Source organism: Acomys russatus, chromosome 32 (assembly GCF_903995435.1).
Source record: "Acomys russatus chromosome 32, mAcoRus1.1, whole genome shotgun sequence".
Lineage (NCBI taxonomy): Eukaryota > Metazoa > Chordata > Mammalia > Rodentia > Muridae > Acomys > Acomys russatus.
Genome location: NC_067168.1, coordinates 25,149,318 through 25,176,395, shown reverse-complemented (window position 1 = coordinate 25,176,395; position 27,078 = coordinate 25,149,318). Strand labels below are relative to the sequence as shown.

The window sequence follows — 27,078 nt, the reverse complement described above, 5'->3', positions numbered from 1 at the left end:
TCCAGAAGGAATATCAATAGGAAATATGACTATAGTTGGACATGCATGCATGGATGTGCACTCATACTTCCTGGGCGAAGAACTGACTGCAGGATCCAGGGGTAGAATGGGAAACCCCATTATATCACTGCCACCAGTCAAGGTAAGAGCTGAGGATGTGGTAAATGTCTTTAGGTGTCTTGGTTGGCTTTGCCAACTTGAGACAGCCTAGAGCCATCTGAGAGAAGCCTCAGTAGAAGAATTATGCAGATGAGTGTGGCCTATGGGCATATCTGTGAGGGATTACCTTAACTGCCTTCATTCACGCAGAAGAGCCCAGCACACTGTGGGTGGTGCTATTCCTTAGGCTGCAGAAGATGTAAAAGAGAGATTGCTAAGCAGGAGCCTGGCAGGAAGCCAGACAGCGATCCAGGCACCCAGCATCCTCCTCCATGGTTCCTGCTGCATACTCTGGGGACTGTGAGTTCATTCACTGGTGAGAATTAACTTTATATAGAATAGTGAGCATGCTTGCCTCTATCTCCCTGACTTCCTCACGACGATGGGCTGTAACCTGGAAGAAGAGGAAGAAATAAGCCCTTTTCTCTCCATGGTACTTATCACAGCAACAGGAAAGAAACTAGAAGAGGAGGAGACATGATGGATGCACAGAGGGCTGCATCAACAGGGCATGCAGGCACATTACATTTCCAACAGGAGGTAAGGCGGGGTTTCCCAAACCTGGCCCAGAGCACACCGCTGTTCATGCTCAAACCCCAGCTCGCTGAGCCCAGTGTTTGCTAATTCAGAAACATGAATCCCAGTGAACTCTCGAGTCCCGCTCACAGTCCCTGCAGTCTGTGCTGTCAAGAGCAATGTTTGCAGAAGTTATTTAAACAATACTAAACTATTCAGAGGCACGTGCCTATGTGAATCACTACAGAGATATATTTGTCAGTCAGTCATATTTGCATCTGTAATGTCAGGTTTGGGGTTAAGAAAATAACTTGGTGGCTGAACCGGATACTATGGTGTATGAAGAACCCCACAAATGGGAGAGGCGGCTCCGCTGTCAGCACAGGAAGTGAGGGCGAGGCTAAGGGAATACATATTCATGTATTAACCCAATTACCAAACTCGCCTTGCAAAGCCGGAGCTCTACAGGTTTGAAATGGGATTTCACATCATCTGTCCCAAGTGACAGAGACAGTATTAGAAATGAAAATTTCTTTCCCCAGGCAAGGATACAGCGCCATTCTCATTTGGGGGGCGAATAGTGTCACAGGAGAACCTTTATTTAAGGCTGGAAATTCTATTTACCCATGAGCCTGAACCACTGTTTTTCTGTTCTTGCAAAATAAACAGAATACCCAAGCAAACAAGATGCAGAGGACACCTGAGGGAATGGAGGGGATGTGAAATCAGTACGCACAGTGGTACCAGGAGCAGAAGTGATATGTATCTGTCCTTCTGTAACTAAGGAAGGTGACATGAATCAGGGCAGAAGACATAAATTAAGATACATGTGCATATAAATGTATGTGCACGCACGCGCGCGCGCGCGCGCGCACACACACACACACACACACACACACACACACACTCCATAGATTTTGTTGTGGTTTATTTTGGAAGTAGTTGATGTTTTACCCACTGGGAGCCACACAGTGAGGACATGATCGAGGAGATAAAGGCATCCCCTTCAAAGGATATTAAACTCACAGATAAGCTGGGTGGAAAGACTATGGCATGCAGAGCACTTGCCATCAGGTACAGTGTAGTGACTGGCACCTTGTTTGGTTTTTTTGAGACAGGGCTTCTCTTGTAGTCCTGGCTGCCTTGACTCGCTTTGGTTGGCCTCGAACTCACAGAGATCTGCCTGCCTCCACTGGCACATTGTTAAGGAGGTAGTGATGGCTCTAGCTCTCCATGATGCCAATTTTGCTCCTTCTGTCTCAGGGCCTTTGCATATGCCATTCTTCTTCAAAGCCATCCGCCTCTCTACCCATTCCCAGAGTCTCTGGAACACACCCATTAGCATTTTTCTGTTGTCTACACTATCAGGGAGAAACACTTTATGGAACTATACCTTGTACAAGTTAAGAAAAAATACAAAGAATCAGGAACACAGATACCTACATAATTAGGATGTTGGAAAGTGGGAGAGCCAAAGCACAAGCTTCATTAGCTCTACGGAGAACATGCTGCCTCTGGCCATCAGCCTATCAGAGCCCTCGTCACTGTTGGCAATCACATCTTTAGCTTGTGATCAATGGATTCGTGCTTGTTCTCCACTGTACTATAAAGCTTAAGGATGGAGACCGTGGCTGTTCACTATTACACCCCTGCCATGTGCGAGGAACTCAATGAATGTGATCTGAATAAATGAATGCTAAAGTTCAGTAACAATGAGGAAATAGCCAACTCCCACATGGTGAGCCTCCACCTGTCGGGCCCTAGACGCTGGTCCAGAAGGCTAGGCTATAGTCCTTAGCTAGAAAAGCCAATCCAGAGAGACTCTGTGAGGACTGAGATAGGAAGAATGAAAGTGGGGATGCCTGGGCATCAGGAGTGTGGTGTTCGACTTCCTAGCAATGGCACCGTGTGTCCTAGAATGAACATGACGTCATGCACGCTAGGGACCTGTCTCTGGCCTTCTGTGAGAGCAGCTCGTTCAGACACTGCAGCTTCTTGACATCCTCAACTAGGGAAGACAGAGAGAGAGAGAGAGAGAGAGAGAGAGAGAGAGAGAGAGAGAGAGAGAGAGAGAGAGAGAGAGAGAGAGAGAGAGAGAGAAGAGAGAGAGAGAGAGAAAGAGAGAGAGAGAGAAACCCTACCCTCTCCCCCTTCTTAACCATAGCCTCCAACCAGTGGGTCTCAGCAGCTGCAGTTAGAACTGGTGTCCTGAACGTTTGACAAATGTACTGGGCAGTTGTGTTGCCACAGTTGGGGGCTGCTAAGTATATCATCCTGTGCACAGAGGAAGGAGTCTTATAACACACGGGCCAGGAAAGAATTACCCAGGCAGAGTTACACAGCCTTGAATGTCTGTGGTTGAAGCTGTGAGGCCTTTTCTCAAACCTGTGGACTCCCTTTCTATCTCACCTTCTGGATGCTGCTCTCTGCAGGCTTTTGTCCTCTCCCTTCTGCACCCACATAGGACAGTGGGGCCATGTGGCTCAGAGGATAAGAGAGGTGGTACTCACTGGAGTGCCATGCAGTTTCAATGGTACTTTCAGCTTAATGAAACAAGTGATCATTTGATGGAGTGAAGGATGCTGAAGCCACTGAGCCTCATTAGAAAGATGATTCTGTTGGTCCATTTGCCTGAAAGTCTTCTTGGAGCCAGTTCCCAGCAGTGCAATAGCACATTTCCTCCTGCAAGTGAAAACAAAAAAAAAAAAAAAAAAAATGCCTTGACTTGGGAAGCTTGCAGTCTGGCCAGATAGATATGGCATCTCCAAAAAGGTCAGAGAAGCTGGAACAGAGCGCTCAGTCTTACAGGATCAGGGCAGAGCTGGGAGTGGTGTTGTGTTGTGTGCTCAGAATCTCAGCACTGAGGCAAGATTGCTGAAAAAACGAGGTCAGGCCAGTACACCTTACCTAGCAAATTCCAGGCCAGTGTGAGTTAAGACTGAAACGTTGCCAAACCACAGTGACCCCAAACAAACAAAAACAAATCAAAACAGAAGCTCCAAACCAAACCTAACTAACTAGATCCGCCCCTCCCGCCCCACTTTTAAGTAAGAAAGAGAAAGAAAATTAGAGTAGGGAGCGTTCAGAGCAGGCCTAACTAAACCCTCCATTTTGGACTTAGAGACAGTGCAGCCTGCAGTGGTGGAAGGAGCTGAAATCCTTCTAGGTACCCTGGCAGGCTGTAGGCAGGCTTTGGTCCTTGTGTCCCTGAATGAGGAAGGCTTTCAGGGACCTCCTTGAGGGCAGAACTCAGTCAAGGAGGGAGTCTGCAGGAACTCATAGGAGGGGCACTCTGCTTCCTACTTACCCATTTCACAGCTCACATGAATGCTGAGAGTTTTAGAGATCAGATCCTCCCTGCCTGCCCTAGTGCTTTTCTGTGTCACTAAATATGTAATAGAAACAAACAAACAAACACAAACAAACCAAAAATGGGCCAGTACAGAGCATGGGGCTCAGACTTGGTGCCACTCCTTCAGCAGGCAGCAAGAGTAGACCTCCAAAGACTAATCCAGGAGTAGAGGGGCAAATCCCGAACACTTCGCTCTCAGCTTCCAGGGTGCACACCACCACGGCCCACAGCCTTAGATTAGAATACGGCTCGGGCTATGCTGAGATGCTAGTCCTTCCTTGTTCCAGCTTCATCTCTGTTGCTGTGATAAAACACTACGATCTAAAGCAAGGTAGAGAAAAGGGCTTATTTTACCTTATACGTCCAGGCCACAGGCTGTCACTGAGGGAAGTCAGGTCAGGAACCTGAAGCAGAAACCACGCAGGCCTGTTACTGCTGGCTGGCTTAAGCTCATGCTCAGCTAGCTTCTTCACACAGCTCAGGACTGCCAGCCCAGGGAATGGTGTTGCCCAGAGTGGCCTGGTGTCTCTACATGAGTTAACAATCAAGACAGCCCCCTCTCTCCTAGGTAACTCTAGGCTGAGTTAATCTGATTAGGACACTCCTCTACTTCCAGTACTCAGCACATAAGCTTTTTTTTTTTCTTTAAAATTTTTTTTAAAAAATTTGTTCACTTTACATCTTGATTGTAGCCCCTCCCACATCACCTCCTGGTCCCACCCTCCCTCCCTTTCCTCCCCTAGTCCTCAAAAAGGGGAGCCCTCCTCCCCTAACATCTGACCTCAGCCTGTCAAGTCTCATCTGGACTGCCTGTATCCTCTTCTGTGACAGGCAAAGGCTGCCTGCCATGGGGAAGTGATCAACATGGGGAGGGCAGAGTCTACGTCAGAAGCAGCCCCTACTCCCCGTATTATGGGTCCCACAAGGAGACTGCGCTGCCTATCTAACTAACATCTGAGCAGAGGGTCTAGGTCCTCACCATGCACGGTCCTTGGCTGGTGCGTCAGTCTCTGTAGCACCCCCTCCTCTGCCCAGATTTGTTGGCTCCTCTGGTCTCCTTGTGGAACTCCAGACCCCTGCAGGTCCTTCTACTTCCCAACTCTTCCATATGACTCCCTGAGCTCCACCCTGAAGTTTGGAAGGGAGCCTACCATAGAGGTCCTGTCAAAGACTTGACCCAGCATGGGATCCAACCAGATGAGGAGACTCACAGGACACAATCTTTTACATTCACATCACTTTGACTGGAACAGGAGCAAATTTCACAGAGTAGTTAAAAAAGGAAGAGCAACAGCTGGAACACTGGACATTAATAATATAACAAAGGAAGAAAAAAAAAGAGAAACTTTTCATTAGTACTTTTTGATGTCAATTTATTATTTATCCTTTTGCCAATATTCAAACAGGCAGGCAGTCATAAAACATTCAAAAGATCTTCTAAAACAGCCAGGCGTCTGTTTTACTTCAGTTCCTTTTTAGAAATCAGGATATTGGGAATTCTGGCACTTAAGAGTATAGCAGTACAAAAATACTTGCTGTATCAAAAATATTGTTTGAGGGGCCTGGAGAGATGGCTCAGTGGTTAAGAGCATTTGTTGCTCTTCCATTAGACTGGAGTTTGGTTCTCAGCACCCACATCAGGTGGCTCACAACTTCCAATAACTCCGGCTTCAGGCACTCTGATGTCCCTGATTTCTTGCCACATGTGCGCGCACGCACACACATACACACACACAGAGAGATATATAATAAAATAAATCTTAAACACACATTGCTTGAAACAAGGATATTGAAAGGGCCCTCTGTTCAGTTTTTAGTGCTCTGTCAAATCCTGCCAATCAATACCAGCATGCTACACCTGGCCTAAGTTTAAAAAAAATGCATGAGGGCAACTGTGATCTGACCCCTCGGGCCTGCCATGTTCAGAAAAGCATCAGGCATGCTCCTATAACTACCATTTACACAGAGTAAGCAGCTCTCCTCATTAGCGGCCCTGAGAGGTTCTGCCTAACCCTATGACCTGCCATGCCACTTAAACTGTTCTGACACTGGACTGTCCCTGCCGTAGAGGCAATCTCTTCCTGGAGTAGGAAGTCACCCACGGTAACACCACCATAGAAATAAAACAAACAGAAAGGGAAACGCAGAACCTGAGCAAACTTAACTGCCCACTCCCCAAGAGGCCCCTAGCCAGCCTTTCCTTTTCCTTTCTGGGAATTGTCATTGGTGTAGAGGCTGTGGTCTCTGATGTAGGTGATGACAGGGTCAGGGAGCAGGTACTTCACGCTCTGCCCTTGGCTCAAGGCTTTCCTGATGTATGTGGCACTGATCTCATTCTGAATAGGTTCCCTGGCCAGGTGGATATTGTGCTGAAACTGTCGCAGGATGGGCGAGTTGAAGATGTACTCCTTCGGGTCATGCCCACACCGGCTCACACACACCAGGCCAAACTTCTCCACTATCTCCCGGATGTGCTCGTCTTTCCAGAGGTTGGGGGTCTGGAAGGTCTTCAGGACATCTGCGCCACAGAGGAGCTTCAGCTCAGGCAGTGCTGCAAAACAAGGGCAGATCCCAGCAAAGTTACAGGAATCTGTGGCGATATCGGGGTACACAGTTATAAGTAAGGATTTCGGCATCATGGCTTTTGGCCAATAGCGGCAAAGTGTCAAGTCAAGCAAAAAAGGCTTTGCTTTTCGGTGTGCAGTGCTAAGACAGAAGTCTGTCTGTGGTTGCTTTGGACCTGGGCAGAGTCCCAGAGGTGGCCATTCTGTCCCCAGAAGTCCATTATCTGATGAGTAATGAGACTTTTAAAGTCCCAAGATCAAGAAGGTCTGAGTGTTGTATAAGTCACCACCTCGACGTTCATGCCAGCCCTGGTTGTTCTATTATCCCGAGGACCTAGTGCTTTCATCTAAGACCTCATGAAAGTGAACAAGCTTCCTAGGCAACTGAAAGGTCTCTAAGATCTCAGTGGGTGGCCTTTTTGTTTTCATTTGAGATATGACAAAGCTCTAGGACAGCTGGCCAGTGTGGCAATCCTGTGGAGTCCGGTCTAACGGAATACTGACTGCGGTAACTTCTCTGAGGTTTTTAGTATGATATGATACTATTACTAGGCATGATGTGCACAGTACCATGTGATCCCCAGCACAAATTTACGTCTGTTGTGCCCATTTTGCAAGGATGAATCCAAGGCACAGAGAGGCTAGAAAGGGCTCAGGTCCTCAGTTGGGAAGATAGTGCAAACTGGCAGCTGGTCTCCAGGTGGGGCATCTGTAGCAGCTAGGTTCTGCTGCCCCCTGCTGGTGAGGATCTGCACCTGCGCCATGAACAGGAAGCCACATTTGCTGACTCGCTGACACCATTCATCTGGCATGAGCCAATCTGAGGAGGAAAGCCAAGCCCATGGTAGGAGCACACTCTGGGATTCTGGTGCTTCTGGAAAACTGATTCTAGAAGATGACGAAGGCTAGCTTCCAATCTTTGTCACCCTGAGGACTCAGCAAGGGAGAGATTCCAGGCTGCCACACGTGAAAGAAAACATGGTATAAGTGGTTGGTTTAAGCCAACCTATACCCAGCCTGGGAAGAAAGAGGACAGAGTGGCCGTGCTATGGAGAGGGCTGAGAACAGCCTCCCTGGGGCAAGCACTGCTGTGGGGCTGAAACTGGCCTCCCTGCTCAGGGCCTCAGCTTCCTCGCCTACAACAGACATCAGGCCCAGGGACAGTTCACAGCAGCAGCTATTACTACCCCAAACACACAGATTTTTCCTCAGAATGCTTCTAGTCAACAACACCGGGACATTCTTTGGTGCTTACAAGGCTCTCAGGGGCCACAGACAGATCCAGATGCTGCAGGCTCAGTTCGGGTTCTGCTATTTGGTGGCATCTGTGATTGCAACTTTCAAACGGGCATGCTAGTAGGTGCTCATCTTGTGGGGTCGGTTCAACCCTGGAGGAGTTCACCAGTCAAGAGCGAACCATGGCTGCCACAGTGCTATATGCTTTACCTGCTTTTCATTCATTCACTAATCCATTTCCTTATCCACTCAGCTACCCATCTGCCCAGAAACATCCATCCAGTAAGCACGAATTATCTCCTGATTTTGAAAGCAATAAAATTGTGCTGTACAAATTATTCTGTAACTCACGCTTTGCTAATTTGGTGTGGATTGGTATTTTCCAACAGCTGTGAGGATTTGCTCTAATTCTTACTTACTGGGTCACTGCGGGAGAGTGAGAGACCAGGGTTGGCCTTGCAAACAACTGGGTCAATGATACTCATTTGATTTCAACATCTCCTGGGACCTGGGGCACATCCGCTCCATTTCTACAGGTCAGAGAGCAGACAAGACACTTTTCTCTCCTACTGTTTCCCCCCTTTGTGTGTGTATGTGTGTGTGTGTGTGTGTGTGTGTGTGTGTGTGTGTGTGTGTGTGTGTGTGTGACTTACGTGCCAGGGGAATTGAATTTCTTCCTCTATTGCTCTCTTTGCTTTATCCACTGAGGTAAGGCTTCTCACTGGACCTGAAGCGCACCACTTTTGAGTGAGCTGGCTGCCACCAAGCCCCAGCAGCACTCCTGTTTCCTGCCTTCCCTGAGGGTTCTTCCCACCCTCCCTGAGGGTTGCAGGATATACAGCTGCTCCCATCTTTTTACATGGGTGCTAGACCTGAGTAGGTAGGAACTGAACACTGGCACATCTGTCACATGGTCATCTCCCCATATTCTCCTGGCTGGTTTTGTGGGGGACATTTTTGGCATTTCTGTTTCCACATTAGAAACCGATTCATTAATATTGACCATAAGAAATAATATTCGCTTTGATCTGTGACTAGAAAGGACTAGAAAGGCTTGAGCTCTGCCCCTCAATCAAAGGCACGTCTATGAGGTTAGAGGCTCCTGTTATCCCACTAGACGAGACAATGTAGTGCTGAACTCTCACGGCCACACGTACCTCAGCCCACAACTCCAGGCTGCTCATGTGCAGGTCTCTCAGAGCCCTTTCAAACTCATCCACATAAACGCTACCGAAGTTTCAGACCAAGTAACTGCTCAAGTTCAAAGTATGTAATTCAAGAGTAAAGACTGGAGGATGGAAAGATGGCTTGGCATTTTTCAGACACTCTTCCAGAGGACCAGGGCTTTATTCCCAGCATCCACATGGTAGCTTACAAATGTCTGTAACTCATGGGCACTGCATGTGCATGGTGTGCAAGCATGCATGCAGGCACCCCAAATAATAATGAAAAAGGAACAAGGGCTGCAGTGTCACTTGCCCAGCAGTCGTGCAGTGACATAAGCGGGAAGTCTGTGGAGTTTTGGTGAGCAGCGTAGTCTGATGTTGAGTAGCTATGGACTTTAGAAAGCAGATGGGCCAAAATTTACACAAGCTGTAAGGAAAATGCCCCCAAACCTAGAAGCCTGCATGTCTAGTGGCACTAAGCTGATGGCATTAAAGAGCATCCATCTTGAGGCTAGTCAGTCCTAGGTATGAATTTTAGATTTCTCGGGACACTGGGAGTGACCTTGCCTGTGGGCCTATTTCTTCAGCTGTAAGATGAGGACAGTAAAGGTTCCATGGAAGTTATGGGAAGTGACAGGTGGAGAGAAAGCCTGTCAACTGCTGTGTATGAACATAGCCATGGATGGTGACATGTGCCATGGTACCCTCCAACACACTGAGAGATCTGCATAGGAGGATGCTGGAGATGACTCTAGGAATGACACTTGGTGGTCGGTCCTCCAACCACCCATCCCAGGTGAAACAGACGTAAGATTGGTGCCTGCTGTGTTTACAGAAAGGGAATTCTCTGAATCAGGCTCAGCCCTATCAGCAAAGGGCAGGGCCACCCTAAGACTACAGGCAGACAGTCAGCTTGGCAGCTGGTAAAGGCCTTGGGGTGGCATCCATTCCAGTGTCACTCAAGTGTCCAGGATCACAGCAGTCCACATGAGGACAGTCAGTCGAAGGAGGTCTGACAATTATAGAAGTGACAGGCTCAGATCTGGCTGCCACCAGTGCTGAGCTCAGTGTGTAATCTGCCATCCCAGAGTATGACAAAACACAGTAAGATACACAGCTCCCAGTGGCCCTTAGAAATAAATGTCACTGGTAACATGTGTGCCATCCCATCAAAATCCAAGCTTATGCTGAGAAGAGCCCACCTTCCTGTATGAAAATGTTTGCTGGTTTTGTCCTTTTCCTTTTTTGATAATGAACATGAAAGGTGTGTCCACAATGGAACATATGGAAACTGTAAATGTTTAAAACTCTGGGTTCTATAGCTATCAACATGTTGGTGCATGTTTTTAGGATTCCATATTGATTTTGACACAGAAACAATATGGAATTGCACCCATTCTTATCTGAAGTTATACACACACTATCGTGTGGTGGCCCCCCACTTCCGCAGTGTTTCTCCATCTTAAAACTTCTGATGTAGATTCTTCTGACGCACAGAGTGTAATTTACTCCACAGTCCATTACATATTAACTCCTTGTTGCTTTTTTTTTTTCCCCTGCAATTGTGAAAACTATGTGATAGCCTGCAACTTGAGCTACGCAAGAAGCTGAGGCAGAAGGATTGCAAATTCAAGGCCTGCCTTGGATACAAGAGTTTAAGGTCAGCTTGGGCAACTTAGTGAGACCTTGTCTCAAAACTAAAAGTTTAAAAAAAAAAAATGGTGGTCATGGTGGTGGCTGGGCAGTCAGCTACTGGGGCCAAGAGCCTGTGGCTGGACCAGTCAGAGCCCCCAGAGGAGAACCTATTACTGTATCAACTCCTAATGATGTCTTGTTATACCTACAGAGCAGTGCATCCCTTAGTCCTCATCAGATGAGCATCTTTTTTGCAGAATATGGTGATTAGCACAGAGACCCACAGGTGGTCAATGTGCAGACAGTGAGAGGTTGTGGAATGCTCAGCCTTAAATGGAGTATCTATTACTACATGTCCTTCCTCCCTAGACTCAGGCATCACTTTGGCAGATGGAGTGGAAAGACTGTAAGAGCCAGAGGCAGTGGATGACTACGAACAGTCATCCCAGACACATCAGGGAAGCTACACACATGAACTCATCGGCATTGTGACAGTATGTAAAAGTCCTGTGCAAACTTGAGCCAGGAAAATCTCAGCAGGGAGGGAATAGGTAGGCATGTAGTTCCACTCCTAACTAATCAGCTATCGCTGGCTTCCAGGAAAGGGAGAGTTAGCTGTCTATAAGGGTGTGGCCCTCGTAAGTCTAGCACGCTCCAGTGGATGGGTACACGCTTAAAAATACATAGGCCATGGGCTCCATGTATTTAGAGATATTTATTTTATGACTGTGTGTTGCACCTAAGTGTACGCATGTGTACCATGTGCATGCAAGAGCCTACTGAGGTCAGAGGAGGGCATCAGTATCCCTGAAACTGGAGTTATAGATGGTTATGAGCAGTCATGTGGGTACTGGGAACCAAACCCGAGTCTTCTGCAAAAACAGAAAGTGCTCTTAACTGCTGAGCCATCTCTCCAGCCTCACTTAATGGGCTTTAAAAAATGAGGACAAAAAGCTGGGTGGGAGGGGGGCTGAAGAGATGGCTCAGTGGTTAAGAGCACTACCTGCTTTTCCAAAGGACCCGGGTTCAATTCCCAGCACCCACATGGCAGCTCACAACTGTCTGTAACTCCAAAATCTGACACCCTCACAGCAACACACACAAATTAAAAAAAAAAAAAATTAAATAAATAAAAAATATTAAAAAAAAAGTTGGGTGGGTATGGAATGGAGGAGTGGACTTAGGAGCAGATGGGTGAGGGGGATAAATGTTCAAAATACTAGGTATAGATTTCTTGATAATTAATAAAAAATGGCTTTTAAGATGGGGTGGGTAGCAGGTGTGGTAGTGCACACCTTTAATCTCAGGCAGATCTCTGTGAGTTCCATGCCAGCCAGGGCTACATACATAGTGAGGTCTGGCTTCACAAGACAAACAACAAACGCTGGGCATGGGAGCACATGCTGAGGCGTGTGAGTCTCAGGAAGAACCAAACATGGGGCCAATTATATATGTAACCCCCTGACAGACCGAGAACAGTCATGGGGTGGGGCTCTGATAGATGGTGAACTCAGAAGCTTAGCAGCTAGCTTCTCTGGGAATGTGGGTTCCAAATGCCTCATAGGACAGGCAGGGTTTCCAAGGAGGAACAAGGACGGGTACCACGCAGAGGCAGAAGGGGTTCTGTGAGCACCTGCAGAGAGGCAATACAAGAGGCGGGCTCAGCATGCCATCCCCAATTCACCTCTGGCTGCCCTGCCTCTCCTTGGAGTCCCGATGTTTCCTAGGCCTACAATGTCCCATACTGACACTTTCTTGCTCTTCTATCTCTGCCTTTCTGCCTTGAAGTGGCTCCAACCTTGGGGACCTTGCTGAAAATGTGGTCAGAGGAGCCAGTGACTCATAGTTTATGTCTTATCCGTTCCTCTAACATGCTCCCACTCCTGTGTGTTTCCAGGAGAGAACCACGTCTGTGACCCTGGGCCCCAGGGTTTGGCACACTCTGAAGTCACAGGACTTGCCTCTTCCAAGCTGGACAAAACCAAGTGGAGACCATGGTTGCTAAGTTAGGAAGAAAACCCTGAGCTCCCCTAAAGCCAACTTTCCTCTTTTGAGGACGTCACTGAGTGGCTGCTAGGAAGTGCTAGTCTCTCACCTAAATTCAAAGGCTAAGGCTCTTAAACAACCTCAGTTTGTCCCTACGTAGCCCTCACTGTGATCCATGTCACGAGCACAAGTCAGAGGGTGGCTTAACAACTGCGGGAGGTAAATCTCAAATTAGCAAAATTAATGGGCTTGGGGTGGGTGTGGGAAAGGTAGGTTGTCTAATCTGACCTTTTGACCTTGGACATATTTACACTACCAGGCAGGCTTCAAATCTCTTGTCCATGTTGAGAGGGCTGTAGATGAGGGGTCGGTCAGCACCTACCTGCAGAGGCTGACGATATTTTGCTAGGGTCTGGGCCTTCCCTCTGGGCCGAGGATCTGAGCAGCTCAGTGTGATGGTGCCTGCAGTGTAAACACACTGTTTGAATGAGCTGTATTCTAGACCCTCTGACACCACCCCAGTACCGCAGAAGTGATGATTTGCTTCTACGCATCTCAGACCATTCCATGAGTATGGAGGATGCGCCAGGCAGTGTTCCAGGAGGCAGGACAGAAAGCACACACTACAGAGCCCCGTTCAGTTCACTTCAGCATATTCTACACAAGCAGCCTGTCGACAGATCTCAGGGATTCCCTATTGGAAATACAGGGGTTAGTGTTGACTAGGTGCCCAAGGCATAATCTCTCGAAAACAGACAGATCTAAGTTTAAACATGCATTTTTTTCCTTTGGAAAGTGCATGTGGTAATGCCTGATTTCAGGATTCTGTGAAGGTACGGGCTACATACAGTTAAGCCCACGCACAGCGTGGCCTTCAACTAGCTCCTGAATCACTCTTACCACAAACTTGTGTTTTAAAAGGTTATGAGGTGGTGGCTTAGAGCCTGGCTTGGGTTGAATTCCAGCCCTCGCACCGCTGGCTGTCACCCTGAAGTCACACAGCATGTTAGGTATGATCAGACTTCTGCAAATTTGACATGCTTGGTTTTAAGCTATCTATCTTCGAGACTCCCGCTCTTTCACTTCCTATCAAACACAGGTACCCCGTACTCAATGAGACATCATCATGGCTGCATTTGCAAGAGGCAGGTTACTTTTAGGACTCAGCACATACTTCCTGTGGCTTCTGTTCCTTGGGTAGTGGTCCTTGCTGGCTTTTTGCTGCTTGCCTGAGTGGCACTCCACTGTGCACAGCCCTAGGGCTCTGAACTGACCCTGCCAGCATGATTTCTGTGGCTTCAGAAGCTCGCTGAGGCGCACCCCAGCAAAGGGTAACTATGGCAAGGGAAAAGTCAGCCCCCTCACACGCCGCCAGCACCATTATTTGAGGATGGCTGTGGTGTGGCTTCCGTGCCGGCCAGAGCTCAGCCTCCTGCTTTTTTGCTGTGTGACTGTGACCGACGGGGAATTCCTGAGCCTCACTGATCTCTGTAGAATGAGGGCATGAGGTCGTGTTTACAGTGGGTTCATGAGGTGATGTGGGTGGAGGACAGGCCACATGAAGTAGCACTCTGACGAAGGCCTTCCCCACAACATGAGGACTTGTAATTTAATGGGATCTTTTGGAGATGACAGAAGCTCTCAGAGGTGAGGTCTAGCTGAGGATATGTCTTTGGGGGCCTGGGCCTTACTCTGGGCTCCCCTGTCTCTCTGCTTCTTGGCCACCATGAAATGAATACGTTGGCCACACCCTAGCCTTCCACCTTCATGTTCTGACTCGTAATGGGCCAGAAATAGCAATGCTAGATCAGGGCTGAAAACTTTCAAAGTGTGAGCAAAAATAAGATTTTTAAAAATCGTTTCTTGTAGTTATTTTCCACTGTAAGAAAAAAGTGGCAACCACAGTTACCACAGGCTCGCTCATTAAAGCTGGCCTGGACTTTATGGCATTAGCAGAAAAGTAAACATCACCAGGATAAAAAGAGTCTCTGATGAGTGCCTCAGTGAACTGATATCAGTGACCTTTGTCATACTGTGTTGTGAATCCACTGTGACCACCATCAAGAGGACATTAAACGCAGCAGGTATGGGAGCTGATTTCTACCATGATTCTAAAACCACTTGATTTTCAACCTTAAAAAAAAAATCATCAGCTATCTATTGAAAGAAATGGCTGACTCTACTGGCGAGTTTCAACCACACCAGTACAACATAATTCAACTGGGACCTTTACACAGATGCCTGTGGTTAGTGTCTGTGCCAGTAATCTGAGAGCCCTGGGCTGGGAGAGAGCCTTAAAGAAAGCTTTCCAAGTGACTTTGGCAGCCAAGGCAACCGCTCTTTAAGTGGGTCTCAGCACCGATCAGAATCCTGATCGCCTCATTTGGGGGCCAAATGTCGGGCTTAAGCCTAGAATCATATTAGAGTCACCAGGAGCAACTGAAAAGCTGGATGTCTCCCCCTCTCACCCAGACCAATAAGATCACAGCCTCTGAGTACATGGGTGGTGGACCTAGAAGTGTGCTGTGTATCCAGTGTCCAGAGCATTTGACTAGCAGGCAAAGGGAAAAGAAAGAGAGCATGTTTGGGAGGATCTCTGCTCACATCGGCGTTGTGCAGAAGCAATACCAACAAGGATTACTATGCCATCAGCTATGTGTCCACCAGTGGCGTTCTGGTTTTGAGGACAAACTGCAGCCAGCATTATTACATTAATTAGCATCTACTGCCTATCAGCTAATTTGCCTGTAGCATCTCAACAAAACCAGTGTCCTGCTTTGTGGCAGATGCTGATATGCTCGCTTTATTGGGTGAGAAACTGAAGCCTAGCGAGGCCAAATCACTTACAGCAAGTCACTCAGCTCAACATGGCTTCAAAGCCTGAGTGCCAGGCAAATGCTGCTCTCACAGGGATGGGGAGAAAGCCCTAGCTGCCGAGTACTTACTATAGCTAAATGATTTGCTGGATAATCTGTTCTTACCTCTGCTCCTCTGGATTAGTCTACAGGAGTGAGTGGTGAGAAAGGCTCATTTTATTTTATATTTTAAAGACTTACTTATTTGTTATGTATGTGAGTGCTCTTTCTGCATGTACAGCTGTATGCCAGAAGAGGGCATCAGATCCCAGATGGGTGTGAGCTACCTTGTGATTGCTGGATTTGAACTCAGGACTTCTGGAAAAGCAGACAGTGCTCTTAACCACTGAACCATCTAAAAGGACGCTCTGGCTGCATGTTTTCAGAGTGAGAGACTTGGCTTATGCCAAAGGGTGGTTAAAAAGAAGAGGGCGTGCGTCTATACAGTTATTAAATATCTGTCCGATCAGTTAGGCAGCAGGTTCTGAGGTGGCACTGGAGTGGCTGACTACTCACTGTGGTTCCTTCTCTACCAGAAGGTGTAGAACCTGACTGAGTGCACAGGTCACAGCCCTGTGCTAATGGGCAGGGCTGACCCAGGGCTTTCAAAGAGCTGTCGTGGAGATGCTGAACACCAGCAAGAATTCAGAAGACAGAAGATAATCTAGAGCAGCCATTTCTGCTCTTAAAAATAACCCTCTTCCCCTTTACGTTAAAGCCCGTGTCTAGTGAACAGGCAGAAGAGAGGGTTTATTATACAGGTTCAGCTTTCAAACTTGTCAGTGATGGGAAATTAAAGGCCCCGGTCGTGAAGGCAATGTGTTGGTTTTCAGCCAGGAAAGCTGCTTAAAAATCTTCATTTGATTATACTGTCTTTGCAAGTGATGAAGAGGTCTAAGAGAGGCTAAGTCATCTGTTTATAGAGCTGTTGACAGAGGGCCTGGAGCTGCAGTCCTCTGACACATGACTGTCCCAAATACAAAAAGCTTCTCAATGAGTTTTGCCCAGGGACGCCTCTGAAAAGGTGACTCTGCAGGTCTCTCCCATGTAAGCGGAGACATTTCTCTGGTCTTAGCTGGGACAGTCTGGCTGCAGCCATCTCAGCAACCTGTCCCATCCTTTTCCTTTGCAGGTCAACAACATGACTCCAGTTACCTCAGCACCTTCACCGTTTCCATCCACTGCGCCTGCTCACTCTCCCAGGGGTCTACCCGGATCCAGTCAGATGTCTGCAGGGCCAGCTGGGCCATGGCCACTCGGTGATGGGAAGCCACCAGGTCTTTCTTCCCGTAGCTGTCGTTGACAGGGGATATGATGCCCTCGATCACCTGGTACATTCCTAGGTGAGAGAGAATGGGGATGCTGTGCATAAGGACAGACACTCGCCACCAGAAGCACAGTGCAGGCAGGTGCTCAGTGTGTCCGCCTCCAGCCTGAGTGTGAGCAGACTGTGGAGAGTGGGCCAGGGGCTTGCAAGGAAGGGCCAGGGTGTTATCTCAGTGGTCCTGTGTCTTCTACACCTCAGAGTGGCACTTTACTGAGAGGAAGCTGTGAGGGTGGAGCCCAGTCAGCAGATCATAGGACAACTGGCATAGGATGCGTTTGATTACCGTTATGAAGTGCCTTCTTACAGGGCACCGTATTTGTGTAGTCTTACCCCAAAAGAGGATTTTGTGGGGGGGTGGCTAGACAATAAAGGGAGGGTGTACTGGCTAGCTTTTGCCACTGTGACACAAACCAGAGTCATCTGGGAAGAAAGAATCTCAACTGTGGAGCTGACACCATCAGATTGAACTGGGGGCCAATTGTCTGTAGGACATTTTCTTAATTATATGTTTGATAAGGGAGGGTCCAGCTCACTGTGGGCGGTGCTCCTCCTGGGTGGGGGTACTGGGTGGTCTAAGAAAGCAGGCTGAGTGAGAACAAGCCAGTGAGCTAGTGTTCCTCCTTGGCCTGGTTCAGGTCCTGCCTCTAGGTTCACACCTCAAGTTCCTCCTGCCTTGGCTTCCCTCAGTGATGGACTGCGTAATCTGTAAACAAATAAACCTTTCCTCTTTCAAGTTGATTTTGGTCATGGTGCTTATCACAGCAATGGAAGGCAGATGAGGACAGAGGGAATTTGGAATGAAGCCAGGCTGGAGGGTAATGAGATGTGGCTGACTGTACAGGCTCCCTGTGATGCTGGAGTGACGTGTGGCCAATGAAAGGGAAGCCTAGTAGAAGGGAAGGCTGATGGGCAGGGAGCAGGCTGAGCTGGAAGCGCACAGGGCTTTATCTGATGGGAAACAGACTGGGGTTTAATCCTTGAAACAATGGCACCTGGCCACGCCTGCACAGTCTGAGGTGCTACTTTAAGAGATATTCCCTGTGGCTTCCAGTTTAAGAGCTTTTGTCATACATGAGTGTCTTGGGTTTCTATTGCTATGATGAAACACCATGACCAGAGCAACTTGGGGAGGACAGGGTTTATTTCAGCTTACACTTCCAGGTAACAGTCCATCACTGAGGGGAGTCAGGGCAGGAACCTGGAGGCAGGAGCTGATGCAGAGGTCATGGAGGGGTGCTGCTTCCTGGCTTACTCTCCAGGCCTTGTTCAGCCTGCTTTCTTATAGCACCCAAGAGTACCATCCAGGGATGGAGTCACCATAATGAGCTGGGCCCTCCATATCAATCGCTAATTAAGAAAATGCCCTCTAGACTTGCCGACAGCCTGGTCTTATGGAGGATTTTTCTTAATTGAAATTTTCTTAAAGTCTCAGATGATTTTAGCTTGTGTCAGGTTGACACAAAACTAGCCAGCACAGTGAGTGTACTGTGTACTCTTCAAAAACTATTGTGTAATTTTTCTCCTCTAGTCAATTGCCACAGAGGAATGAACAGCACTGATCAATTTACTAATCGTGAAGTAACACTGCATTCCTGTAGCGATCTCAGGTAAGGCAAGCTATTGTATTATTGTTTTAAGATTTACTGTTTTTTAATGTGTGTGTGTGTGTGTGTGTGTGTGTGTGTGTGTGTGTGTGTGTGTGTGTGTAAAAGCAAGCCTGTGGGAGAATATGAGAACCATGTGTATACAAGAGCCTGTGGAAGCCATAGGAGGGCATTAGGTCCCACGGAGCTAGAGTCACAAGCAGTTCTGGGTACTGAGAATGAATCCCACATATTCTATAAAAACAGCTAGCACTTTTACACCATTTAGCTATCTCGTTAGTCCCAAGTGAACTACAATTTATTTGTTTTGAGACGTGTTTGTTTATTTACGTACTTTCTGACACAGGATCTCACTCTGTAGCCTTGACTAGCTTGGAAATTACTACACATACCACGTTGGCCTGGCACTGTTCTATAGATGAGGCTGGCTTGAAACTCACAGATGCTCACTTGCCTCTGCCTTCTGAGTGCTGGGATTAAAGGTGTTGCTACCATGCTGGCCCTGTCTCATCTGCCTGCGCACTGATGGGCTCTGACTGCTAGTTAGTTTTAGGAATCAGGATTCTCTATGGAGGGGATGCCCTCCTCCTCTGTATTCTAAAAGGCTAGTGTGAAGGACTGAGCTTGCCAGTGAAACTCTTCCTCCCTCTCTTCGCCCCCTCTCGCTCTGCTTCCTCCCCTGTCCCTTCTGCTGTGCTGGGGCTCATATGGAGTATGAGCCTTTACCTTGTACCTCACCAGTCAAGTCTTACAAGGCAGGAGTGTCATTTGTATGAAAAATCTGTACTACTGATTTAATCTCCTTAATGGCTAGAAGCTGATTCTCCTTAATGGCTAGAAGCTGATTCAGATTTTTCATTTCTTCATTATGATTTTTGGTAACGTACATTTTTTTTCCAGAATTTTCTCATTACATTTAAAGTTTTCAGTTGGCTGGCACACAGTTCTTCAAAAGCCTCTTAGTATTTAACATCTGCACCATCTGCAGGGAAGGACCTTTTCATTCAGAATGCGGGGCCCCTTTCTTTCTCCTCGCACAGGATTGCAAGGCTTGTTATTTTGTTAGTCTCTCCAAAGAGCCAACTCGTGCTATATTGATTTTTTTCTCTGCTAAATGTTTATTTTCTGTCTCACCAATGTCTTTTCTTCTTTTTATGGACTCTAGTAGCCTGCTGTTCACTTTCTACCTTCTCATGGTATCTGCGCAGCTAATTAACTTGAAGTTTGTCTTATTTCCTAAAATACACAATTCAGACTTTAAAATTCCCCATCTTTTCTTGTTCCCCACACGTTTTGATATCTGTGCTTTCATGATCTTTCCATTCAAAGCATTTTCTAATCTCCATTGTGATGTCTGTTTGATCAGCTATTTGGGAACTTTTCCTTAATTTCTAGGCACATCATGATTTTGGGGCGCTCTACTTTTGGTAATAATTTCTAGCTTAGTTCCACGATAGTCAGAGAGCATACTGTAAGTGGATCCAATCTCTTGCAATGTGCTATGTCTTCCTTCAGGCATTTTACGCAGTGGGGCATGAGCAGGGTGGAGGGATGCTGCAGGCATGCTTAAAAAGCATGCACATCCATTCTGGGGATGTTCAGTGCTGTCCATCCAGGCAAGGCAAGTGATGGAGTTGTTCAAATCTGTTATTATTGAATTTGTGTCTGCCTGTGGTATTAGTCACAAAATGTTAGAAAATCTACCAGTAGTACTGTGAATTTTTCCTTTTCTTTCTCTTTTAAAAATTTTCACTTGATATTTTAATATACATGGCTGGGGGAACACACATTGATAACATGTGTCTTTATATGTGGCTTTTTATTGCTAGTAAGATTGTGTTAAATTTTAGTCTGTCTGGTAATAATGTGCACATAGCATATGCATTTTCTACCTTTCTTTCTTTTTTATATTGTATTAATTTATTCATATTACATCTCAATTGTTATCCCATCCCTTGTATTTTTTCTTTCTTGAAGACAGGATCTCTCTATGTAGACAAGGCTGGCTTCAAACTCACAGAAACCCATCTGCCTCTGCCTCCCTAGTTCAGGGATTAAAGGTGTGAATCATCATGCTTGGCAATTTTTTCACCTTTTAATTTCAACATTTCTATACTTTTTAAAAGGCAAGCCGTTCATTTTATATAGCTCATTAAGACATTTTCAGTCAAGCTTGACAATTTTTTACTTTAAACTGAAACATTAAATTCACTCACACTTACCGTGATTCATTAGCATTTAAAGGTAGCATGTTATTTCATTTTTTATTGTTCTTGCACACATTCTATACTTCTATTCTTTTCTCGAGTGTTTTCATTTTTATTTCTTTCTTTTTGTCTCTTAGAGTAGACACTACAGTTTTACAACCAAAGAAAACCGAGCTCTCGTTACTTTGCTCATATATATATATATCTCTGTGTGTGTGTGTGTAACACACACACACATTTCTCTTTACTGCTAGACATTATTGTTGTGTTTAATATAATTGATGATAATTTAAATTTAGGTCCATAATTCCTATTTTCTTTGTACCTTTCTTCCTGCACACAAGTCTTTCTACCTTAAAATTACCCTTCTTCAGACAGAATACGCCCAGTAGGATTGCCTTAAGTTGTTGATTTCATTCTAAATTATAATCTTGAGATATATTTTCACTGGGTATAAAATAAGTGGGTTGAAATATTATCTCTTTTCAGTGCTCTCAAACTATCGCTATACTGCCCTATATCGCTGCCGTTGAGAGGTCCTGGATAGGTTTGTCATGCCCAGGATGGCAATCTGTACTCTTGATGTTTCATCTGTTGTCTATGTCTATATGATTTTCCTTTATTTACACTGGCCTGGAATGTCCTTAATAGGTGGATTAGTGTCTTTTGTTAGATCTGGAAAATTCTTAGTTATTATCTCTGTAGTAATATTATGAGCCTCTTTATTTCTGTTCCTTCCAACTTTCTCACTGGATATGGGGAGCCTCCACATCTTACCCTTGCTGGGATTTATTAAAATCTCTGTGTTCTACTGTGGACAATTTCACTTCATGTATATTCATATCCACTCAGTCTGTCATCAGCCTGATTCAAAACCATGCAGTACACTTTAATATTCTCTGGTCTCTAAAATAGTAATACTACATTTGTTTAGGTCTCCTATGATTTCATTGTTCTATTATAATTCAAGACATAAATTATACACATTTTGTTAGACTTAATCTAAATTGTTCATTTTCTTTACTCAACTTTAAATGGTATGATGTTTTTAAGTTTGGTCTTCACACTAGTTATTATCATATAAATGTGTGTGTGTGTGTGTGTGTGTGTGTGTGTGTGTGTGTGTGTGTGGTGATCTTTATCTTGCAGCTTGTTAGTTACTTTTCCAATGCTGTAATCAACGTAACTGACAAAAGACAACTTAATGGAGGAAGGGTTTTTATTCACCATTTCTGAGTGTTTCAGTCCATCACGATGAGGAAGAAATGGCAAAGTGTGTGGTGTGTGCCAGTCACATCATATACAATAGGACAAAGCAAATATTCCTATTCCAAAATGGAGAAATAGGGGCATAAGAGAAGGCTGGGACCAACACAAGATTGAAACCTAATAGAGGAAACAAAAAATCCTATAGATATTAGGGGTATGTGGTGGCATGATTTGAGCTCCAGGCTTATGGATATTCTTATGTGCCTGGAATCATAGGCTTCACTTGCAAGGTTTTATACATCAATCTGTTAGGAGCGTCCTTCCTGGAATCTCACCCTCGATGCGCTGACTAGCTTTGCCGCTCTCCCTATACACTTGATGGAAGCCTATATGAACCTGTAACTTGCACCATGGGGATCACATGCAGCTCTGCTGTCTGCTTGTGCGGGAGGCAGGTCCCCTGGCCTTTGTGGTCTGTGAGTGCCTGGGTAGCTCAACCTAGGGAAACACCTGCTTAGAGGCTTAGACACTTAGGTAACAAGAAGGTCTTTTAGTTTGTAGTTTTACATCCTGGAGCTCTTGACTCATTAGGTCATGATAAATCCTGAAATGACTTGGAGGCATCCTTCCTACTGTCCTAGCCTGAAGTACTTTGCTTCTTTTTCATGGTTACAATATCTTTAATTATCATTTCCCTCACCCTCCAACTTTAAACAAGTTCTTTTTCTGGCTAACTTTCATTCCTTACACATCATTCTGCTCTGCTTTTGGCCTCCAATTTTCACTGTAAAACTAGGTAAAAGCACTGAGCAGGAAGCATGCCACACATAAGATGAATGTTATTGTAGCTTCACAGTTCCTTTACCAACTTAATTAGTCCATTGTTTTTGAATCTGGCCTCACTCAAAATTTTGGGACAATAGTAAAATATAGAGTGCCTTTGCCAAAGTGTAATAAGAACAATCTCTGATATAACACCCTCCCCCCCTTAAGTTCTTGTCTACACCTGAAATCTTATAAACAAAGTTGTTATTATAGACCTTTTATTGGCATTTGGTATTTCCAACCTAAGAATTGCCCAGGAAGCTCTGCTTAAAGTATTCCTGATAATTCCCTCCCTAAACCAAGTCCTGAAAGGCCCAGACATCACATAATCAGGTCTATGGCAACAGCAACCATACTCCTTGTACTAATTTTTTTGTACTGCTTGTTTTATGGCTACTGGGACTAAACCTAACACAGCCAACTCAATGGAAGAAGGGTTCACTTTGGTTTAAGGCTTCAGAAGGGTTTAGTGGACCATAGCTAGGAATTCATGGTGGAATAGCTTGGTTGATAAATACAGGCACATGTGGGTAAGAGTTAACATCATGGCAGATAAGGAAGCTTCAAGGACCTGTCCTCAGTTTCCTACCTCATCCATTCCCAGAGTTTCTAGCACCTCCCAAAGCAGCGCTACCAAGCCGGGCAGTAAACATTCCAATTTCAAGCCTGTGGGGATAGTTCAGATTCACACACAGCTAGGGTGTGCTGTATTGGCAAGCGCACCACAGGCAACTAGGTAAGGGTTTTCCTCACTTATGTGAGCACCCTTTATTCTTTGAGCCTCCTCCTATCCAAACATAAGCATTTAGTAATATTTTCAGGGTTCTAACTGCATACAACATTTTGATTGGCTATGATTTCATTTCCACATATTTAAAACTTCTCTAGTTTTCTTTTTTTTTTTTTTCTTTCTTTTTTTGTCATTGTCTCTTTTACTATCAGCTCCATACATTAGGATCAAAGACTATATAATATATGATTCCCATCATTTTGAATCACTTGAGCTACATGTCCTAGTTCAGGGTATGATTTAACGAATTTTCCAATTGTGCTTTAAAAATGCATTGTGCTGCCTGTTGAGCTCGTGCAGTTCAGTTAGATGCAGAAGAACAGCTCTCCTATATCCTTCCTGAATGTCTTTCCATCCTGTATTCTGCCTAGTAGTAGTGAAGGCTGAGGGTTCATCCTCACTTACACTTGTGAATTTGTTAATTTCCTCTTAACTCTGTTCTCACTTCATGTGGTTTGTGATTCTGTTCTTAGAGTGCACATTTTTAGGACTGTTATGTCTTAAGGGGGTCACCACTGAACTTGTAATTTTTTTGAAATAATTGGTAGAAATTCTAACTGGTTCTTCAACAATTTTGGTACATCACTTTTCATAGTTTTCTTTTCTTTTCTGAATCTAGGAATTTTGAGAGATCTAAGATGGTGGTGCAAAGTGTGCATGGTATCGGAACAGCAGGAAAGCAGTGAAAGCAGAGCAACTGACAGGTTGTGCTATGGACCCCAAATCCCCAACATCTGTGTTTCTCAGGTGAGATAACAACCCATGGTCAGGGAAACTCCCAGGTCTAACCTCAGGTCACCCAGCTAAACCTTGGAAAAACTCCTAGGTTCCCAACAGCCTGGTCTTAGCCTCAGATCACATGGCCACTCCCACTGTCTGGGAACCATGGCTTGCAGACCCAACCTTGCACTATTCCATGGAGTGGATACCTTCTGGTACTGAGGCTTGTGGCTCCAACCTTGGACCATCCCATGGAGGGCTTCCCAACTCAGTGAGCACAGTGTCTGGGTAGTGGGACCTCACTAACCTTGGATCAAGAAAGCCAGTAGCAGGGCAGCTGACTCCAGGACTTCGCTTGGTAAGAGGAGAGTGTCTGGGCTCCTAAGGAGCATTCTTGGTCCCCAGGATCATATATCTAAGGAGAGCTATGGGCAAGTCCCTGAGAACCATCTACAAGAACATCCAGCTTCCTGACCAGGGCTCTTCCCACACCCCTCGAGAATGCCAGTGGGCAACAGGAGGGACCAGTCAATACCATAGTCAACCAGATGGCTAGAGGACAGTGTGAAAACACAGTCAACAAAAACCAGAGCAATATGACATCTTCAGAACCCAGTTATCCTATGGCAAGCTGCCCTGGATCCCTTAACACAATTGAAACTCAAGAAAATGACATCACACCTATGCTTATGAAAATGGTAATGGGGGAAACAAATAAAATCCTTAAAGAAATATAAGAAGGTACAGGCAAACAGTTTGAAGCCCTTAGAGAGAAAATGAATAAATCACTGAAGGAATTACAGGAAAATACAAACAAACAGGTGAAGAAATTGAAAAAAATAATTTCAGGAAATGGAGGAAAATACAAACCAACAGGTGAAGGAACTCAATAAAATGATTCAAGATCTGAAGATGAAATATAAATAACAAACAAATCACAAAAATGGAGGAAATACTGGAGAGGAAGAATTTAGGAAGAAAACAGGAACTAAGGAGGTAAGCATCTCCAACAAAATACAAGAGATGGAGGAAAGAATCTCAGGTGTAGAAGACACAATGGAAGTCAATGCATCCATCAAATAAAGTGGTAAATCTTAAAAATTCCTGACACAAACCGTCCAAGATACCAAGGACACCATGAGAAGACACAAAACCTTTAACAGGATTAAAAGAAAAAGAAGATTCTCAGTTCCAAGGCCCAGAAAATAGTTTCAACAAAATCATAGAAGAAAGTCTCCCCAATTTTAAGAAAGAGATAACTATAATAGGAATCGAAGAAAAAGAAGATTCCTGGCTCTAAGGACCAGAAAATATTTTCAAAATTTCTCCAATCTTACAAGAGGCCTACAGAACACCAAATAGATTAGACCAGAAAAGAAAATCCTTCTGCCATATAATAATCAAAACACTAAATGTGTAGAAAAAAAAAATTTAAAAGCTGCAAGGGAAAGGGCCAATTAACACGTAACGGCAAATCTATGAGAATCACACTTGACTTCTCTGCTTGACTTCTCTGCAGGGATCATAAAAGCCAGAAGGGCCTGGGATGACGTCTTGCAAACCCTAAGAGACCACTGATGTCTGTATAGTCTACTATACCCTGTAATACTTTCAATTACTATAGATGGAGAAAACAAGATATTCATGACAGAACTAAATTTAAACAATATCTATGCACAAACCCAGCACTACAGAAGGTACTCGAAGGAAAGTTCCCACACAAGAAGGTTAATTACACCCAAGAAACCACAGGATATAAATAACTTCACTACAGCAAAACCAAAAATAGACAAGCACATAAGCATACTTTCACAACCAACATCAAAATAAAAGGTTCTAACAGTTACTGGTCATTAATATCTTTCAACATCAATGGACTCAATTCTCTAATAAAAAGACACAGACGGACAGAATAGATGTATAAACAGGACCCATTATTCAGCTGCAAACAAGAAATACACCTCAGCCACAAAGATAGACATTACCTGAGAGTAAAGGGGTAGGAAAAGGTTTTCTAAGCAAACAGACCCAAGAAGCAAGCTGGAGTAGCCATTCTAATATGCAATAAAATAGACTTTGAACTAAAATTAACCAAAAGAGATGAGGAAGGACACTTCATACTCATCAAAGGAAAAACCCACCAAGATGACATCTCAATTCTGAATATCTGTGCCTCAAATACAAGGGCATCCACATTTGTGAAAACAAACAAACAACAATGACATCATCATCATGCTACTGCAGCTTAAATCACGTATCGAACCCCACACATTAATAGTGGGAGCCTTCAATATCCAACTCTTACCGACGGACAGATCACCAAGACAGCAACTAAATGGAGAAATAATGAAACTAATAGATGTCATGAATCAAATGGACCTAACAGACATCTACAGAACCTTTCACCCAAACACAAAAGAATATACCTTCTTTTCAGGACCTCATAGAACCTTCTCTAAAATTGACCATACAGTTGGTCACAAAGCAAGCCTCAACAGATACAAGAAAATTGAAATAACCCCTTATATCTTATCAGACCACCATGGACTAAAGGTAGACTTGAACAACAACTGGGTCAGGGAAGAACTAAAGATATTAAATATTTCCTAGAATTCAATGAAAATGAAAGTACAACATACCAAAACCTATGGGCACAATGAAGGTGGTGCTAAGAGGAACGTTCATAGCACTAAGTGCCTTCATAAAGAAATTAGAGACATCTCATACAAGCAACTTAACAGCACACCTGAAAGCCCGAGCGGGGGTGGGGGTAGGGGGAAGAGAAACAAGACACACCCAAGAGGAGTAGTCTGCTGGAAATAATCAAACTCAGGTCTGAAATCAATAAACTAGAAACAAAGAAAACAATTTCAACAAAATCAGAAAAGGGAGAAATAACAACAGACACTGAGAAAATCCAAGGAATC

The 27,078-nt window shown here is 45.1% G+C and overlaps 1 protein-coding gene across 1 annotated transcript in view; it reads right to left on the bottom strand.

Moving 5' to 3' along the window:
- Positions 1-6,029: 6,029 nt before the first annotated feature.
- The window catches only part of Nmnat3 (nicotinamide nucleotide adenylyltransferase 3), a 112,893-nt gene continuing 91,844 nt past the window's right edge, over positions 6,030-27,078 (bottom strand). Inside the window, exons 2-4 of the mRNA XM_051140488.1 lie at positions 16,625-16,808; positions 12,997-13,076; positions 6,030-6,578 (exon numbers count right to left, since the gene is read on the bottom strand). Of these exons, the coding sequence (XP_050996445.1) occupies positions 6,214-6,578; positions 12,997-13,076; positions 16,625-16,806 (627 nt within the window). The 5' untranslated portion in view covers positions 16,807-16,808 and the 3' untranslated portion in view covers positions 6,030-6,213. The remainder of the gene's footprint in view (positions 6,579-12,996; positions 13,077-16,624; positions 16,809-27,078) is intronic.